Source organism: Elephantulus edwardii, unplaced genomic scaffold (assembly GCF_000299155.1).
Source record: "Elephantulus edwardii isolate Elephantulus edwardi_28Jun2011 unplaced genomic scaffold, EleEdw1.0 scaffold00035, whole genome shotgun sequence".
NCBI classification, from domain to species: Eukaryota; Metazoa; Chordata; class Mammalia; order Macroscelidea; family Macroscelididae; genus Elephantulus; species Elephantulus edwardii.
The window spans coordinates 17,327,796-17,346,912 of record NW_006399785.1 but is presented as its reverse complement, the minus strand read 5'-3'; the positions used below and the strand labels follow the sequence as shown (position 1 = coordinate 17,346,912).

Here is a 19,117-nt window from a genome sequence, read left to right as displayed (position 1 = left end):
GTACTGGAGTATTCTATAAATGTTAGATATAATTTCTTTTCAGATATATGATTGTTCAGTATTTTTTTTCCAGTCTATGTGTTTCCATTTTACCCTTTTGGGGAAGGTTTTTGGTTTTGTTTTGGGGTATTTTTAAAAAATTTTGATTCTCACCCCAAAACAATAGCAAAGTTCAACAGGGCAGCAAACAACAAATGCTGGTGAGGTTATGGAGAGATTGGAACTCTTGTTCACTGTTGGTGGGGTTGTAAAATGGTACAGCCACTATTGAAAGTGGTCTGACACATTCTCAAATGGACATGGAAATACCATTTGACCTAGTAATTTCACTGCTGGGAATACATTCTAAAGAAACTAGAGCCACACCTCCAACAGATGAATGCACGTCCACGTTTATTGCTGCATTATTTACAATATCAAAGGGATAGAGGCAACCCAATTGCCCACTAGTAAAGGAGTGCATAGAAAACTGGGACATTCATACAATGAAATAACTTCACAGTACCGAAAAACGATAAATTCATAAAACATTTCACAACATAGGGAAGCCTGGAGGACATTATGCTGAGTGAAATATCTTATTCACAAAAGGACAAACAGTCCTGTAGCAGTGGCAAAGATAAATAGACCAGCAAACAATACCTGTTGGAGCAGACATGGAGAGATTGGAACTCTCATACACTATTAATTGTTATTGTTGTGTTGTTAGGTGCTGTCGAGTCGAGTACGACCCACAGAGACCCTGTGAAGAACAGATCGAAACCCTGTTCTTGGCCTGTGCCATCTTCACTCTTCCTGAAATACTAGAGCCCATTGCAATAGTCACTGTGTTAATCCATCTGATTAAGGATCTTCTTCTCCTTCACCAACCCTCTGGCTTTTTGAGCAAAATGTCCCTCTCCGAGGAATAATCCCTCCTAGCAATTTACCAAAAGTATTTGAGGCAAAGCTTTATCATTTCTTGCCTCCAAAGAACACTCTAGCTTCACTTTCTCCAAGACATAGTTGTTTGTTCTCTTGGCGGTCCCTGGGAGGTCCAGCACTTATCTCCAATACCACAGATCCAATTCATCTTCTGTCATCTTTATTCATTTTCCAGCTCTCAGATAGATAGAAAGTGATCAGAAAGTACCTTAGTCCTGAAACTGACACCCACACTCCTTAATAATGTGAAAAAAGTCCCTAACTTTAGACTTTCCCAGTGCAATTCATCTCCTGATTTCCTGACCGCTGGTACCAAGAGTGTTGATTACGGATCGAAATAAGATGAAGTTGTTGATAGTTTCAATCTTCTTTTCCATCTATCACAATGTTGCCAGCAGTTCAGTGGTAAGAAGTTTGTTTTCTTGATATTGAGATTTAATCCATATTGAAAGTGTATAGATAATGAACATTGCACTGGAATAGATTAAGACAATATCGTTTTAAAAGAAAAATATGATTAGGTATTATATGTACAACAATAACCCAGAATAAGAGGGGCATTGCAAGGGGACTGAGGGAAGCGAGGAGGGAGATAATTGTGCCACAAAGAATGAATATTAAAAAAAACACCAAAAATAGAACTGGGAAAGGAAGAAGGAAGGGAGGGAGAGGTGGTAAAAATGTGTAACAATGAATGAATGAAAATATAACTTTTCTGTAAATTTTCATTAAAATTATAATTAAAATAAAAAATAAAGCTGTGTTTTTTGATCTTCTAGAGCAAGTGCTTCAAGTTTTCCTCACTTTCAGCAAGGTTGTATTATCTGCATAACACAGGTTATGGATGAATCTCCCTCTGATGCTGATGCCACATTCCTCTTTTGAGAGTGCAGCTTCTCCAATAATTTGTTAAGCATACAGACTGAACAGGAATGGGAAGAGAATACAAGCCTGAAACATTCGCTTCTTAATTTTAAGCTACATAGTTGTAGTGCTGGAGAAGAGTCTTGAACATACCAGGGACTGCCAAGAAAACAAAGCAGTCTGTCTTGGAGAAGATAAAACCAAGTCTCTCCTTGAAGGCTAGGACTTTGAAGCTCTGTCTCACATACTTTGGGCACATGGCCAGGAGAGACCAGTCCTTGGAGAAGGACATCATGCACACAAGGGGGGGTGAGGAACAGTGCAAGAGAGGAAGATCCTGGATGAGATGCATTGATACAGTATCTGGGCGAAGGAGGTGAGTGTGTCAGAATTAGTGAGACTGGCAGGATAGGGAAGTGGTCAGCGCTGCTGTACATGTTATTGTTGTTGTCATGTGCCATCGAGTCGCTTGCGACTCATAGCGACCCTAAGTACAACAGCCCTAAGCTCTGCTCTGTCCTGTGCCAATCGCACTGTCTCTGACACTCCCATCCCAATTATCCCAGTCACTGAATCAATCCATCTCATAGAGGGCCTTCCTCTCCTGCGCTGTCCCTCCACCCTCCCAAGCATGATGTCCCTCTCTAAGGACAGGTCTCTCCTCACAACATGTCCAAAGTATGTCAGACGGAGCCTCAGAATCCTTGCCTCCAAGGAGCCACCCGGTTTAACCCTTTCCAGGACAAATCTGTTTGTTTTCCTAGCAGTCCATGGTATTCTCAATACTCTCCTCCAGCACCACAGCTCAAAGGCATCAATTCTCCTTCTATCCTCCTTGGTCATTGTCCAACTCTCTGATGCATAACAGGTGATTGCAAAGACCATGGCCTGTATCAGACGCACCTTAGTCTCCAAAGTGATACCATTGCTCTTGGCACATAACAACAACATACGATATTGGTTGTTATGGTTGGGTTTTTTTTTTTTTTTATTTAGGCCTCTGGTTTGGAATCAACAAGACCTCGAGAGGACCTTTGTATTTAAAAGTCAGTTGTCATTATTTTGGAGGAAGATTCTTCTAAGTGGTACAGCACGCTTCTGTCAATATGCTGTATTGAGGTAACCTGGGGTTGCTGTGATACTGAATCCTGTGCCATTGGTATCTCAAATGCCATAACAATTACCCCGGGTACCAGTGTTGAGTGGAACTCCTAGTTTAAGACAGGGTTGGAAACAGGAGTGGCATCTACTTCCTAAAGAACATGCCTGGAAACTATTAGTTTTGTTAAATGAGGAGTTCTAGAAAGGCTTCAGGTCTTTTCTTCATAGGGTCGCGATGAGTAGTGCTTGATTCAATGGCAATCAACAACAGTTTTCCCTTACTCAGTTCACATAGGTTTTGCCTGAGCACAGTTAAGTGCTCTGTGATTCCTGCTCTTCTCAATGTTAGCCGTAACTTGTTATGATCCACACAATAAAGTACATTTGCATAATCAATAAAGCACAAATACACATTCTTCCTGTATTCTTTCCTTTCAGCCAGGATCAATCTGACATCAACAATGATATCGCTGTTGTCATGATCTCTTCTAAATCCTACTTGAATTTCTGGAAGTTCTCTATGTATTGTTTTACCAATTTGCAATGATCTTCAGCAGTATTTTGCTTGCATATGATAGTAAAGACATTGTTCAATAGGCTCCATATTATTTTGGATCACCTTTCTTGGGAACCAACCCTTTGGCCAGACAATTGTTCCTCCAAATTCCCTGATACAGACTGGTGTGTCTATCCAGAACTGCATCTGTCAATTGAAACAAGTCAATTGGTATCCCATCAATTCCTGGACCCTTATTTTTTGTCAATGCCTTCAATGCAGCTTCCGCTTCCTACTTCATTACCATTGGCTCCTGCTCTGCTCACAAGGTCATTCCTGAAATGTTTAGGTGTCTGTCAGTTCATTTTGATATAGGGACTCAGCGTTTCCTTTATCTTCTTTTGATACTTCTTGGGCTATTTAATATATTGCCTCTAGCTTATTTCAATACTGCAACTCAAGGATTAAATTTGTTTTTCCATTTACTCAGCTTCAAAAATGCAGAGTGAGTTCTTTCTCCAATTCCAGTTCTCTGTTTTTTCCATTATAATGCTCCGTTTTGTTTTCTTTAGCTGTCGTTTGAAATCTCATTAGCTCTTTTACTTCTATATTGTTTCCCTTGGTTTTGGCTTCTCAATGCTAGTACAATTTTCAGAGTCTCTTCTCATAGCTTGTGTGTGTGTGTGTGGGGGGGGGGTTCCCCCCCTATAACTTTGTAATCACCATTGGCTCACTTCAGTGATATTATTCCATAAATCATCTGGTTCTCCGATCATTGATATTCAATGCTCCAAGCCTATTCTTAAGATGATTTTGAAATTCAGATGGACTAGATTCCAGATCATATTTTAGTTCTTGTGAACTTGTTTTAATAATCTTTAGCTTCAATTTGAATTTGCACATGAGTAATCGATGGTTGGATCCACAGTCTGCTTCTGGCCTAATTTTAAAAGCCAATACTGAGCTTCTCCAATGATTCCACAGATGTAGTCAGTCTGATTCTTAAACAGCCCATCAGGTAAAATCCATGTACAAAGCCACCATTTGTGCATTTGTGGGTTGCTTTGTGTTTTGTGTTTTTAATGGTATTACAATGAATAAATAGTTGAAAGTACAAAATTTGATCATACTTTGGCCAGTCTCTTTTCTGTAACCAAGCCCATACACATAACAACAACAACAACAACAAATTCCTTCTTCATTTCTGAATTTTTTTGTTTTAGTCACCAATTAAAATTAATGCATCTTGATTGCACATTCAGTTAATTTCAGATTGTGAGATTTTGTAAAAAAATTCTGTACATCTTTGGCTCTAGACGTAGGTACGAATATTTCAATAATAGTCATATTAACATGTATTCTTTGTATGCGTATAGATAATATTCTATCACTCACAACATTGAATTTTAGGATGGAACTTCAAATAGATTTTTTTACTAGAAAGCAACACCATTCTTTTTCTGTTTTTCTTTTCTAGCAGAATATACCATGTGATTATCTGATTCAAAGTGGCCAAAGCTAGTCCATCTCATCTCATTTATTCCTAGAATGTCAATGTTCAGGTGTTCCATTTAATTTTTCACAGTTTCTAGTTTTCCAATATTCATGTCACATACATTCCACGTTCCAATTATTAAAGGATGTTTGCTGCTATTTCTACTAATTTTGATAATCTGTTTTATTCAGTCTTCTAAGTTTTCACTACTTCCCTAACTATACCAAGGATGATGTCCTTCAAGGCTTACACTACTGAGAGAAAACGCTGTACAATCTAATGGGATTGAAACTGTCATGACAAGATACACAATGGAGTCAAACTTTGAGAGAACAATCAGAAAAGCTAATCTTTTGGAGACGTCTGCGTGTCAAATTTGAACTGAAATTGGCATAAAATCTAAGGAGGTTTAAGAAGGAAAGAAAGTATGAATCTTCTTCAGAAGACACCTTGCTCACAAACTTTAAGAAGGAAAGAGATACTAACTTTAGGTATAATGCTGTTGATTAATCTAAGAACAGAGTACAATTATATTGTACTATAGTTTAATGTTATAAAACAAAATCTATAGGAATGAGTGAATGAATAAAATCAATATGGTTTTTAAACTTCCACTCAAATAATATTAAAAGAAACAAAAAGTAAAACACAACAATACAGACACACACACACACATACATGAATTAATAAGATCATACTGGAAACCAGAGAGCTAGAACTCTGGAGAAGTAGGTTTGAATTTCTAATGCAGCTTGAACTCCTTCCCTCATCACAATTAACTCTCTGTCATAAACTACTTCTTAAAATAGTTTAATGTTGATGAATTAATTTTGGTACTAAGACTCTATGTATTCTATCTTAACAACAACATATATTATATTGATTTTCATACAAAAGTCATAATGATTGTGATTTATTATATCTCCATTCCCATTGGGTTTCACACTGTCATTCCCATACACTGTGTTTTATAAAATTAATCACCATTGATTCATGCTGCCATTAATTATCCCACTTAATCTTTCCTAAATTCTTAAGCCCACTCCCTGTATACCAAACTCTGAAACCCTATAATTTTCCTCCCTCTTCACCCTTAGGCCTCTCTACCCTCATCTTCCCTCTTTGGACTTTAATATACATCTTACTATGAACACTTCTATATTTACAGTAGTAGTCTTATGCAGTATATGTCCTTAATAGACTGAATTGGCTCATTTTGGCATAATGCTGTCCAGCCTCTCTCATGTGATATAGTTGTTGTTGAGTGCCTTTGAGTGAGCATGACCCATGGCCTGAAGCCATGTTTCAAAAATCATTGTTCTTGAGTGCTTCAAAGTATTCCATTGTGTAAATGTACCACAATCTTTCAATCAATTCATTTGTTGATAGACACTTTGGCTGTCTCCATTTGCTTGTAATTGTGAATAATGCCACTAAAATCATCAGTGTACAAACCTACATTTGTGTCTCAGTACTATTTTTTCTTGGTGTATATTTCTACCATTTGAATAATTGAGTCATATGAAATTTATAAGGAAACTCCAAACTTCCTTCCAGAGTGGTTGTACCATTTTACAGTGCTAACAGTGTCAACTTTGTGGTTAAAAGTTATTTGGGCCCACGGGTCCCATGTGTGAAGACTAATTTGCTATTGGAGGTACATACTAAATTGTCAGTTTGTTGTATTTGGGGAGAACATTGTTCTAGTTGGTACATCACTCGTCTGTCAGTTTGCTATACTGAAATACCTTGTGGGTCATTGTGCCAAGAAATCTGGAGGACAACCACCTGGCTTACTGATTGGAAGAGATTCATATTTACACTCATTCCATAAAAAAGTGATACAACAGAGTGTGGAAATTATCAAACAATAATATCACAGATTGGAAATTATCAAACAACATCACGAATATCATAAGGCACCAGTAATCAGGAAATCAACAGATGAATTGTGTTAGGAAAATCTGCTGTCAGGGACCTCTCCAGAGTACTGTGGAACAGATCATTCAGGAGGCTGGACTTTATGAGGAAGAATGTAGGACCAGGTTTAGAGGGAGATTCACTAAGAGCATGACGCATTTGCTCCAGAAGGCCAAGGACTGCAGTCTTCAATATGGATGGAAGCTCAGCATTAAGATTAGAAAGATTTTCACCATGAGGCCAATTGGCAGCATCATGATGGATGGAGAAGAGATTGAGTTTGTTCACAATTTCAACTTGTTCTGGTCCACAATCAACACTCTTGGCACCAGAAGTCAGGAAATCAACAGATAAATTGTGTTAGGAAAATCTGCTGTCTGGGACCGCTCTAAAGTACTAAAGAGCTACAGTGTCAGTGTGGATACTAAAGTGTGCCTGATTCAGACCATAGCTTTTGCAGTTACTTGCTATGCATCAGATAGTTTGACAGTGAATGATCAAAGATGACAAAAAAAGAATTGAAGTCTTTGATTTTTAGTGCAAGAGAAGAGTATTGAACATAGCATGAATTACCAAGAGAACATACAGGTTTGTCCCGCAGAGGATGGGGAAAAAAGCTGCTTCATGGAGGCAAGGGTTTTGAAACTCTTTTTCACATTATTTGGGCATATTTTCAGGAGGAATCAGTCATTACACCTTGCTTGGAAAGGTGGAGGGACAGCTTAGGAGAAGACGACCCCGGATGAGAGGGATAAACACAGTAACTGGAGTTATGGGGTTAGAGGTGCCAAAGACAGTGATATTGGCTCAGGATAGAGCATGGTTCAGAGCTATCGTGCATAGAGGCTCTGTGGTTGGAGTCGACTCAGTGGAACACAACAACAGCATCTCCTTCTGTTGTACGTAATATTGCTGTATGTCAGCACCTAGCAATAGAAACAGTGTACATCTCACACAGCCTGGCATAATTTTGTAATTCAGGAACCAGTTTGTTAAATGCATTAATGAATAAATTACTAACTGAGCAAATGTATACCTGTCTTATTTAAAGACTCAAATGGGGGGGAGGGGGGAGGGGTTTGTGCGGGGGGAAGGGTGTAACAATGAATGAATGGAATCCCAAAATCTCTGTAGATGTTCATTGAAATGAAAAATAAACAACCTAATTTTTTTTAAAGGCTCATGTACTAGAAAGCAAATAGGGAACAGAGATTTCTTGAAAGGAAGACATTGGGGAATTAGAAAATCAAGCTCTTGGCAAAACCAATTCAGACCCTCTCTTTCTGGCATTCTCTTCATTTTTTCTCCCTTGGTGGTCCACCTGGACTGCCGCCATCTGAGGCCCGGGTGCCACTTCGTCTCACATTATGAATTGATGTGCTCCATAAACTACCCCTAATTTTCTGGGATACAGCTTCTGGGCTTTCATGTTCACCGTGAGAACTTCCCTCTGTGCTTACATAGCATCTTTATTATTTGCTTGGAGTTATAGAATCCCACGTCAGGAAAAGTTGGAGGTTTGTTCTTCAGAGCTAGATATTTGATTCTATCACTACTTAAACATGCCTCGTCTACTGGAGGTATCTGAGCCTTTTCACTGTATTCCTTATATAAAACCACTGGGAACGATATCCCATTAATCAGTTCAGCAAATATATACTGAGTGCCTTATATAGACTTCCACTTGGATGGGTCTATAGGGACTGTCTAGTCAATCTTCCTTCTTTTACAGAGAAAATCACAAAATCCTGATGGTAACCTAGGACCCCTAAGTTCCAATCTTTTATAAAATGTTTATGTGTATAAGCAATGTAAAAATTACTAAAGTCTTCTGTTTTAAAAAATCTTGCAGTCAGTATTTTTACAAAGTAATTGATACAATCGCTTGTTATGCATCAGAGAGTTGGACAATGACTAGGGAGGACAGAAGGAGAGTGGATGCTTTTGAGCTGTGGTGCTGGAGAAGAGTACTGAATGTACCATGGACTGCCAGGAAAACAAACAGATTCATCTTGGAGAGGATTAAAAACCAAGCTACTCCTTGGAGGCAAGGATTCTTGGGCTTTGTCTGACATACTTTGGACATGTTGCCAGGAGGGACGGGTCCTTGGAGAGGGACATCATGCTTGGGAGGGTGGAGGGATGGCACAGGAGTGGAAGACCCTCTATGAGATGGATTGATTTGGTGACTGGGGTAATCGGGATGGATGTGTCAGAGGCAATGCGATTGGCACGGGATAGAGCAGGGTTTAGGGCTGTTGTACATAGGGTCGCTATGAGTGGCAAACGACTCGACAGCACATAACAACAACAACAACAACAATTAATACATAGTGACATTAGACTTTTAATCTGCTAATGTAGAGTTATTATACAGTTAACCACTCACCGATTGTCTCTGAATCAATCCTGACTCGTAGAAACCCAAAGAGGAAAAGTAGAACCACTTCATAGGATTTGAAATCTTTAAGTCTATATGGAAGCAGACAGCCTCAGCTTTTTCCTATGAAATGATCAGTGGGTTTGGACAGTTAACTATTGTTTAGGAGCCCAGAGTGTCCACTCCTCACCTCACCATAACTATGTTGGTATACAGCAATCATACAATAATTCTTTTAAAAGTAAAAGATTGGTTTAATATTAATCAATCAATCAATAATATCTCTAAGAGGTTTTCTACTTGTATGATTATTTTAATAGTTGTGTCTGTCATTGAGAAACCAGGATGTTATGGTGGGTAAGGACTTTCTTGCTAACCAAAACACTGGTGAATGTTGGATTTACCGGCTGCTTTTCCAGAAAAAGATACACCAGTCTGCTTGGGTGAAGATTTCCGGCCTTAGAAATCATACGGGGAAGTTCTTCTCTGCTCTGTAGAGGGTCACCATGAATCAGAATTCATTATATAGCAACTGATATTCGAGAGGGACAGAGAAGAAAAGGAGAAATAAAATTATAAAACTATGACAGATGATTCGTTAGTTGGATGGATGGATGGATAAAAATTTAGGTAACAGGATGACATGATATATAGAATAAAAGATTGGGTAATTATATGGATTCAAGAAGAGAAACAGAAGCAATGAATGGGATAAAGAAAGAGATCTGAGTGACAAACATCCTTTGAGAACATAACAAGGGTTATACACAACACCCATGGCCTAAATTCACTTTACTGTGCAGGTCCCATAGACACAAGTACTTCCTTTAGAAAGATTACTATGAGCCAGCTAAAGCAGCTTTGTGAATATTGTGTTCACATCACAGCTAACACTGGACACACAACCTACTAAAGCCAAGAAAAAGCAGACTCACTACTGTCTAGTTGATTCTGGGCTGCACTTCTACTACTCTATCTATCTGTGTTCCTCTACTGTCGCCAGGGTTCTCAGAGGCCTGTTATTTCAGAAGTAGATGGCCAATCTAGTTGCCTACTCTGTCTTACATGGGAGCTCCACTAACACTTATTTACCATGGGTAGTTCCTCTGGCATTTGACACAGTAGTTGCACAGTTTTAAGTATCACCGTAACCCAGAATTGAAGCAAACTGACAGAAAGGTACTGTACTAAAAAGAACAATAATAAACAAGCAAGAATACAAACTACAAAGTAATTAGCAACATACATATTAATTCCCTAATACAACAAACTGAAACACAAGTCTTATAGTTTGTTGGTGTTGTTTTTAGAGACAAGTACGGTCCATATCAGCCCTGTGAACAGCATAGCTGGACCCTGCCCTATTCTGTCCCGTCCTCACACTTCCTAACACTAGAGCCATTGTGGAAGTCGCTGTGTTAATGCACCTGGTAGAGGATACTCCTTTCCTTGCTGACCCTCTATCTTTCTGAGCATCATGTCATTCTCAGCTAATCCTAGCAACATAATCAAAGTTATGTTTGACGAAGCCTCATCATCTTTGTCTTCAAAGAGCACTCTAGCTGGACCCGCTCCAAGACATATCTGTTTGTCCATCTGGATGTCCAATGCTCATCTCCAACACTACAGCTCAAAAGCATCATTTTAGCTGCTGTCATTCTTTTTCATTGTCCAGTTCTCAGATGCATAGCAAGTGATAAGAAAGACAATGGCCTTAATCAGATACACCTTAGTCTTCAAACTGACATCATGACTCCTCAGTAATTTGGAGAAGTGGCTGGCTGCAGACTTTGCTAGTTCGAAAATCTTCTTATTTCCTGGAAGCTGTTACCAAGGGTGTTGACTATTAATCCAATGAAGTTGTTAACAGTTTCAATCTTGTCTCCAACTATCATGATATTGCCTAACGGTCCAGTAGTAAGAAGTTTTGTCTTCTTGACATTGAGATGCAATCCATATTGAAGGCTATATTCTCTGATATTCTGGAGCAAGTGTTTCAAGTCCTCACTTGCAGCAAGATTTTTTTTTGCACCTGCTTGATGAATCTTCCTCTGATTTTGATGACATAGTCTTCTTTACAGCATCCAAATTCTCAAATAATTTGTTCAGCATACATATTGAATAGATATGGAGAAAACAACCCTGACATCGTCTCTTCTTAATTTTAAACCATATATTCCCTTGTTCTGTTTGAGCAATAGCCTCCTGATATAGGTATAGGTTTTGCATGAGCACAATTTAGTCTTTGGAGATATCTACTCTTCTCAGTGTTAGCTGTAATTTGTTATGACCCCACAGTCAATAAAACATAAAAAGACTTTCTTCTGGTATTCCTTACTTTCAGCCAGGATCCATCTGAGATCAGTATTGCTATCCCTGGTGCCACAGTCTCTTCTAAATCTTGCTTTAACTTCTGGCAGTTCTCTATGTATTGTTTTTTAATGATCTTGTAATGAGACATTTTTAAATGATCTTCAGCAGTATTTTGCTTGCATGTGATATTAATGATCTTGTTCAATAGTTTCCAGATTCTGTTGGATCACCTTTCTTTAGAAGGCGAACATTTATGGACCTCTTCCAATCTGTCGGTCAGACTGCTGTACTCCAAATTTCCTAGCATAGACTGGTGAGAGCATGCATTCAGGGCTGCATCTGTTAATTGATTTAAGACAATTGGTATTTTCTTAATCCCTTGTGCCTTATTTTTTGCCAATGCCTTCAGTGCATCTTTCAACTCTGCCTTCATCACCACTGGCTCCTGCCCACATGGTACTTCCTGAAAGTTTTCTGTGTCAGTCAGTTCTTTTTGGTACAATGAATGTACATATTCTCTCCATCTTCATTTGATACTTCTGGGTCACTCAATATGTTCCCCATAGCATCTTTCCATATTGTGGCTTGAGGCTACTTTTCCATTCTCATTTTGGGATTTGTAGAGTGAGTTCTGCTATTTGTATTCTCCAATTTTTGCTCTCTGCACTTTCCACTGTAATACTTTGCTGTGTCTTCTCAAGCTGCTCTTTGAAATCTTCTGTTCAGCTCTTTTGCTTTAGCATGTTTTCCCTTCTCAACACTGTAGTGTAATTTTTAGAGCCTCTTTTGACATCTGTTTTGGGCTTTTCTTTCTCTCTTTCTTTGTAATGATCATTTCCTTTCTCTATGGATGATATCGTAGATATTCTCCTACACCTCATCTGGTCTTAGATCATTAGTGTTCACTGCTTCAAGACTATTCTTGAGATGATCTTGACATTCAGATGGAATAGATTTAAGATCATATTTTGGTTCTCCTGGGCTTATTTTAAGTCTTCATCCTCAATTTGAACTTGTACATGAATAATTGATGGTCTGACCTACAGTTCACGTCTGGTCTAGTTTTGACTGCTGATACTGAATCTTTCCAATGATTCCTTCCACATATGTAGTCAATCTAATGCCTGGATAGCCCATTAGGTGAGGTCCATGTATAAAGTCACTATTTGTGTCTTTAAATAAGTATTTGCAATAAATAAATCCTTGAAAATACAAAAGTTGATCATTTTCTTTCCAGCCTCATTTCTATCACCAAGCCCATATTTTTTTAACTACTATTCCTTCTTCACTGTTTCTAACATTTTTATTTAATTTAAAATAAGGTGGGTTTTTTTTTTTTGTTTAATTAATCATCAGGTATGAGCTGTTTGATCTTTTTTGTTTTTTGTTGTTTAATTAACAACCAGGTGTGACCTGTTTGGTATTTTTTTTAATTTAAATGACAATCAGATATGAGCTGTTTGGTCATTTTGATTTAATTAACAATTAGTTGTGGGCTGGCAGTCCCTTATATAAGCCAATTAGGACTCAGTGAGCAGGTCTTTGTGATTAAAAATTGGTCCCCAAGGCTCAGCGTGAAAACTGATTTTCTTTTAGGGTTACAAACTAAATTGTCAGTTTGTTATGTTTGGAGAGAGCATTATTCTAATTGATACAGCACTTTTCTGTCAGCTTGTTGTCCTGAGGTACCTTGTGAGTGCTGCGATACAGAAAGCTGTGCCACTGGTATGTCCAATGTATAAGGGTTACCCATGGTGGGCAGGTTTTAGTATAGCTCCCAGTTTAAGACACACTAGGAAGCAGGATTGGCCTTCTACTTCTTAAATAACAGGTCTCTGAAAACTCTATGAATAATAGAGGAACACAGATATCCTCACTGTTTAGGAGGCTTCATATATGGGTCTAGTGTGCCATGTCCAAGTCCCAGTATACCAGTGGTGATAAAGGAGAAAGTTCAAGCTGTACAGAAGGCATTGGCAAAATAAGGCCTCAGGAATCAATGGCATACCAATAGATATGTTTCAAACGACATATGCAGCCCTGGATTGTGATTACCAGTCTACGCAGAAAATTTGGAGGACAGACATTTCCCCCTATTCCCAAGAAAGAGGACCTAAGAGAATGTGGAAATCATTTAACAATATCATAGCAAACAAAATACTGTTGAAGATCATCCAAAAACTACCGGAACAGTGCATAGACAGGGAACTGCCAGATGTGCAAACTGGATTTTAGAAGAGGCATGACATCGTAGGAATAGCCGATGTTTGATGGATCCTGCATGAAAGCACAAATTACCAAAACAATGTCTATTGGTGTTTTATTGGCTATGCAAATTATTTGACTGTGTGGATTACTATTATGGCTAACACTGAGACACAGGAATTCTAGAACACTTAATCGTACTTGTGTGAAACCTATAATTAGAAGAGACTTGTGTGAACAGAGCCTAAAACACTACATGGTTCAACATTAGGAAAGATGTTTATCAGAGCTGTATCCTTTCCCCATACCTATGCAATTTGTATACTGAGAAAATGATGCAAGAAGCTGAACTTTAAAAAGAATGGGGGTTGGCGAGCTCTGGTGGCCTAGTGGCCGTAAACTGCACTGCAATCCCAGAGGTGCGCGGTTCAAATCCACCAGATGCTCTGCTGAAGGAGGAACAATCACCTCTTGTACCAGTCAGATCCAATTTGACGGTACACACATAAAAAGAATGAATGAATGAATGAATGAATGAATGAATGAAAATAAAAAATAGATAGATAGATAGATAGATAGAAAGAATGGGGCAACAGGATTAGAGGAAGTCTCATCATTATGCCAAAAGAACAGTCAGGTATGTCTTGAAGAAGGTGCAGCCAGAGTGCAGCAGGATGGAAAATCTTCATCTTACATATTTAGGCATGTTGATAGGAGAGGCTGTTCTTTGGAGAGGGACATCACCCTTGGAGAGGTGAATGGACAGCAGAAGAGGGGAAGACTGTCAACCAGATAGATTGATAAAGTGATTGCAGCAATGGACTCAAGTATGTCAAAGATTGTGAGGATGGCAGAGAATAGGACAGGGTTCAGGTATTTTGGTCCAGTGGAGAGAATCTTTGTCTTCTTAACATTGAGACTCAATCTATATTGGAGGCTGCAGTCCTTAAACCTTGCACCAAGCACTTCATGTCCTCCTTAGTTTCAGCAATCAGGATTGTGTCATCTGCATAACGCAGATTGTTAATAGATCTTCCACCAATGCTGATGCCACATTTCTCCTCATAGAGCCCAGCATCTCGGATAATCTGCTCTGCATACAGGTTGAAAAGGTATGGAGACAGGACACATCCCTGGTGCACACCCTTCCCAGTTTTGAACCATGCAGTGTTTCCTTGCTCTGTTCTGACGACTGCCTCTTGGTCCAAATATAAGTTTCACATTAGCACAATCAGGTGTTCTGGTATTCCCATTCTTCTCAGAGTCAGCCACAGTTTGTTATGATCCACACAGTCAAATAGCTTTGCATAGTCAATGAAACAGATTAAAAAATAAAAAGTAAAGAACTTGTACATGAGTAAATAACAACAACAGCAACAAAAAGAATGAAGACCTGAAGACATGAGGCTCTTACACTGAGCATTTGTGTAGAAGAAATTTATTTCTTGTTCATGAGCATCACCAGCTCCTCCTCTGTGATGGTGTCACTGCGGAACTTCTGCTGGAGCTCTGGGCTGCAGGACTTAAGGGTCTTGATGCTCATAAAGCTTGACACGTTCACCACTCCACCTTGAGTTTTCATTAGAGGTAGCAACTCTGTGCAGATGTTTCGGGTACTAAAAAACTTTGTTTTCATCGTCACCTCTGCTTGAATAGGAAAGGGTGTAGGATCAGCAATCTTGAAGGCGATGCCCGCGTTGTTGACCAGCACGTCTAAGCCCCCATACTCGCAGCGCAGGAAGTCGCGCAGGGCGCGGATGCTCTGCAGGTCGTCGATGTCCAGCTGGTGGAAGCGCGGGTTCAGGCCCTCCGCCTGCAGCTGCTGCACTGCCGTCTGGCCCCGTGTCACATCCCGCGCCGTGAGCACCACGTCCCCCGAGAACTGGCGGCACAGCTCGCGCACGATGGCGAAGCCGATGCCCTTGTTGCCCCCAGTCACCAGAGCCACGCGGGTGGAGGACGACATGGCCGGGAAGGGAAGCTGCAGTGGGAACTAGAGACCAGGTGAGGAGGTGAAGACACCTGTGCTGCGGGCAGACCCGGGTGTGATGTGGCCTGAAATTTATTTCTTAATCTGGATAAGGCTTAACATTATAAAAGGACTTCATTAATATTGTTTTAAATATAAAATACTGTTGTATTTTTGTTGGATATAGAGAAGAAGCTATTAGAATGTGAAGTGCTGCGTCAGGTTTGAGTCCTGCATCCCAGGAAAGCATGAAAAAGTGAGAGGGTGTTTGTAGTAAATACAGCAAGTGCATATGCAAAGCTCTTGTTTGAGAGATGGAAGCAGGAAACCAGAGGTCTATGCTTCACAGCCTATCTTCACAACATGACCATCTATTGAAAGGTAGTAAGGATATACATAGAATTTCCAGTACCAATACCAGCTACTGTCAATTCTTACTCTCTTACTGATGGTGACCTCATTGCATGTCAGAGTAGAATTGCTCTCCGTGGAAATGCCAATGGCTGCATTTGTGCAAGGAGATCACCAGGCTTTTCTTCTGAGGCCACTCTGAATGGATGAGCACCTCTGCGGTATAGTCACCAGCAAAACTTGTTAATCATTTATTTATAGCACCCTAGTTCTCCCATTGATTTCACCACAGTCATTCTGAATATACTTTAAAATAGCATGATAAGAAAATGCTAGGAGGACATAGAGGAGAGAATACATAATTTTGCATAGGCTGAAAATGAAAAGCTTTCACTGTGAGGAGGACATGGGATCTTGGTGGAATGATGAACAAGAGCGTCCCCAGAAATATTGTGTGTTGCTGAGGGAGAGTATTCTAGACAGACTTCCAGCATGGACAAACATCATCTATATATAAAGACCAGGGAACTTCACCAACTACCCATGAATATACGAACAGCTATGATGGAATCCAACTTTGAAGGTCAGTAATGTTTACTCCAAATATCTAGCATTCTGCCATCCTACCATCCTTGAAAGGAAAATAGTAAATGTTGAATCCTCAGCTCATAATGTTTATTCAATGTTGTTACTCAACTACCTGTTGTTCCATTATCAACCCCCAAAAGCCTTGGAATTTAAAGAAATGCACTAAGTAGAAGTAATGATTAATGTATCCCAGGACAAGGAGCTTCCACAGGAGAGATGCCTCTGTCTTTGGACCCTTCCTCTCACAGACATGCCATTGTTCTTCTGAGAGAGAAAGTCTTGCTCTCACACCCTGACCACAGCTTCCCCCAGCAGAGTGTTTATGTGTTGAGTGCATCACTCCGTGGACTCCAGGGTCTAATGGGCTGTGAGAGGGGGCCCTGTGATTTTTCATCTTGCTTTCAGCTGTACAAACATGACACACTTTCCTCTTCCACTCATAGTCTAAATTCAAGCCTTCTAAAACAGTAAGAACTGCAAGGTGGTGGCAAGGGACTCCACAAGTCAAAGGAGAAGGATCGGGGCCCTTTCACCCTAACACCAAACACATTTGCAGTGTTTATTTTCTCAGCCCCCACCTAAGCTCTCAGATAAACATCTCACTAGATGATATTTAGGACCCCTCAAAAACTTTGTTTATAGGAAAGAGAATATGTGTGGCGCATTGTCCAAAGCAAGTCAGTCTTGGTCCCCAAAAGTGAAGTGAATAAGAGAGTGTAGAGATTTTCCTCTCCTGCCTTTGAGGGGCTTGATTTTACTTTTGAAATCCTATTAACTTCAAGAGGATCCCTGTTGGTCCTGTGGGTAGAAACACTCATATGTCAACCAAAAGTTCAAACCAAACAGCTGCTCAAACCAAACAGAAAAGGCTAAGACTGACAACTTCTGTAATGATGACAAGTTCAGACACCCTGTGAACAGTGACTCTGTCCTACAGTCACTGTGAACAGGAATCCACTCAGTGATAACTGATTTATTAACATCTTCACTTAGCATATCTCCTACACAAGTAGAAGAACTTTTATAAAGTCTTTAAGCTGACTAGGCTCCTCTCCCTTTGAATAAAAGTAGATTCTCAGGAGGATTCCATAAGAATAGTTGAAATGCTATTGGTCATTAATTATTGGGATGTACACTTAGTCCAGTTATTGCTGTCAAATTCAAACTGACTCAGAGCTGAACTTCTGATGGGTTTTCAGAGGCAGGAAAATTCCACAGGAGAAGATTGTCCATCTTTCTCCCACAGAGCCGCTGGTGGATTTGAATTCCAGAGAATCAAGGTCTTTGGCAAACAGTACAGCTTTCTAGGGACTACGACACAAATGCTTTCTTATATTGTTATGTTGCAAAGTTTCTTACCACTGGGCCAACTGGCAGCATCTTGAAGGATGGTGAAGAGACTGAGATAGTTAACAGTTTTAGTTTGCTTGGCTCCACAGTCAACACTCTTAGTCCGGACAGCCAGGAAATCAAGAGATGAATTGCATTGGAAAAGTCAGCTATCAGGGACCCTCCAGAGTACTGAAGAGCAATGACCTCAGGTTGGAGACTAAGGTGTGCCTGATCCGGGGTATAGTCTATTGTGTGCTATGCATTGGAGAGCTGGACTATGACTAGGGATGATAGAAATATAATTGATGCCTTTGAGCTGTGGTGCTGGAGAAGAGTGTTCAATATGCCATGGACTGCTAAGAAAACAAATGGGTTTGTCCTTGAAAGGGTGAAACCGGGCCGCTCCTTGGAGGCAAGGATTCTAAAGCTTCATCTGACATACTTTGGGCATGTTGCAAGGAAGGTCCAGTCCTTGGAGAGGGAGGGACATCATGTTTGGGAGAGTGGAGGGAAAGCTCAAGAGAGGAATACCCTCAATGAGATAGATCAATTCAGTGACTGGAGCATTGGGAGTAGGTGTGTCAGAGACAGTGAGGTTGGCACAGGACAAAGCAGGGTTTAGGGCTCTTGTACATTGGGTCATTATGAGTTGCAAGCAACTTGACGGCACATAACAACAACATGACCTAATGTACAAGACCTCTGAACTCTGTTCTGTCCTGAGCCAGCTTTATCATCTCTGACTCACCTATGCACATTACCCAGTCACTGAGTTAATCCATCTCATAGAAGGTCTTCTTCTCTTGCACTTTGCCTCCATCCTCCCAAGCCTGCTGTCCCTTTCCAAGAACTGGTCCCTTCTTTTAAACATGCCCAAAATATGTCAGACAGACCTTCAGAGTTCTTACCTCCAAGGACCAGTCTGATTTTTTCCTTTCCATTACAAGCTTAATTGTTCTCCTGGTGGATTATAGCATGTTCAACACTCTTCTCCAGAACCACAGCTCAAAGGCATCGATTATCCTTCTATCATTCCTAGTCATTGTACAGCTTTCTGATGTATACCAAATAATTGAGAAGACCATGGGCTGGATTGGTTGTACTTTAGTCTCCAGACTGGCATCATTGCTCTTCAATACTCCAGAGAGGTCCCTGACAGAAAACTTTCCCAATAAAATT

General features: G+C 39.9%; 1 protein-coding gene across 1 annotated transcript; it reads right to left on the bottom strand.

Moving 5' to 3' along the window:
* Window positions 1-15,136: 15,136 nt before the first annotated feature.
* LOC102849983 (carbonyl reductase [NADPH] 1-like) lies at window positions 15,137-15,664 on the bottom strand. The gene has a single exon (XM_006884525.1). It carries the CDS (start codon window positions 15,662-15,664, stop codon window positions 15,137-15,139), a length of 528 nt encoding a protein of 175 aa, XP_006884587.1.
* Window positions 15,665-19,117: the final 3,453 nt, after the last annotated feature.

Bases quoted from the DNA above. Each gene is read 5' to 3' on its own strand.
- LOC102849983 (XM_006884525.1), bottom strand. From the start codon at position 15,664: ATGTCGTCCTCCACCCGCGTGGCTCTGGTGACTGGGGGCAACAAGGGC.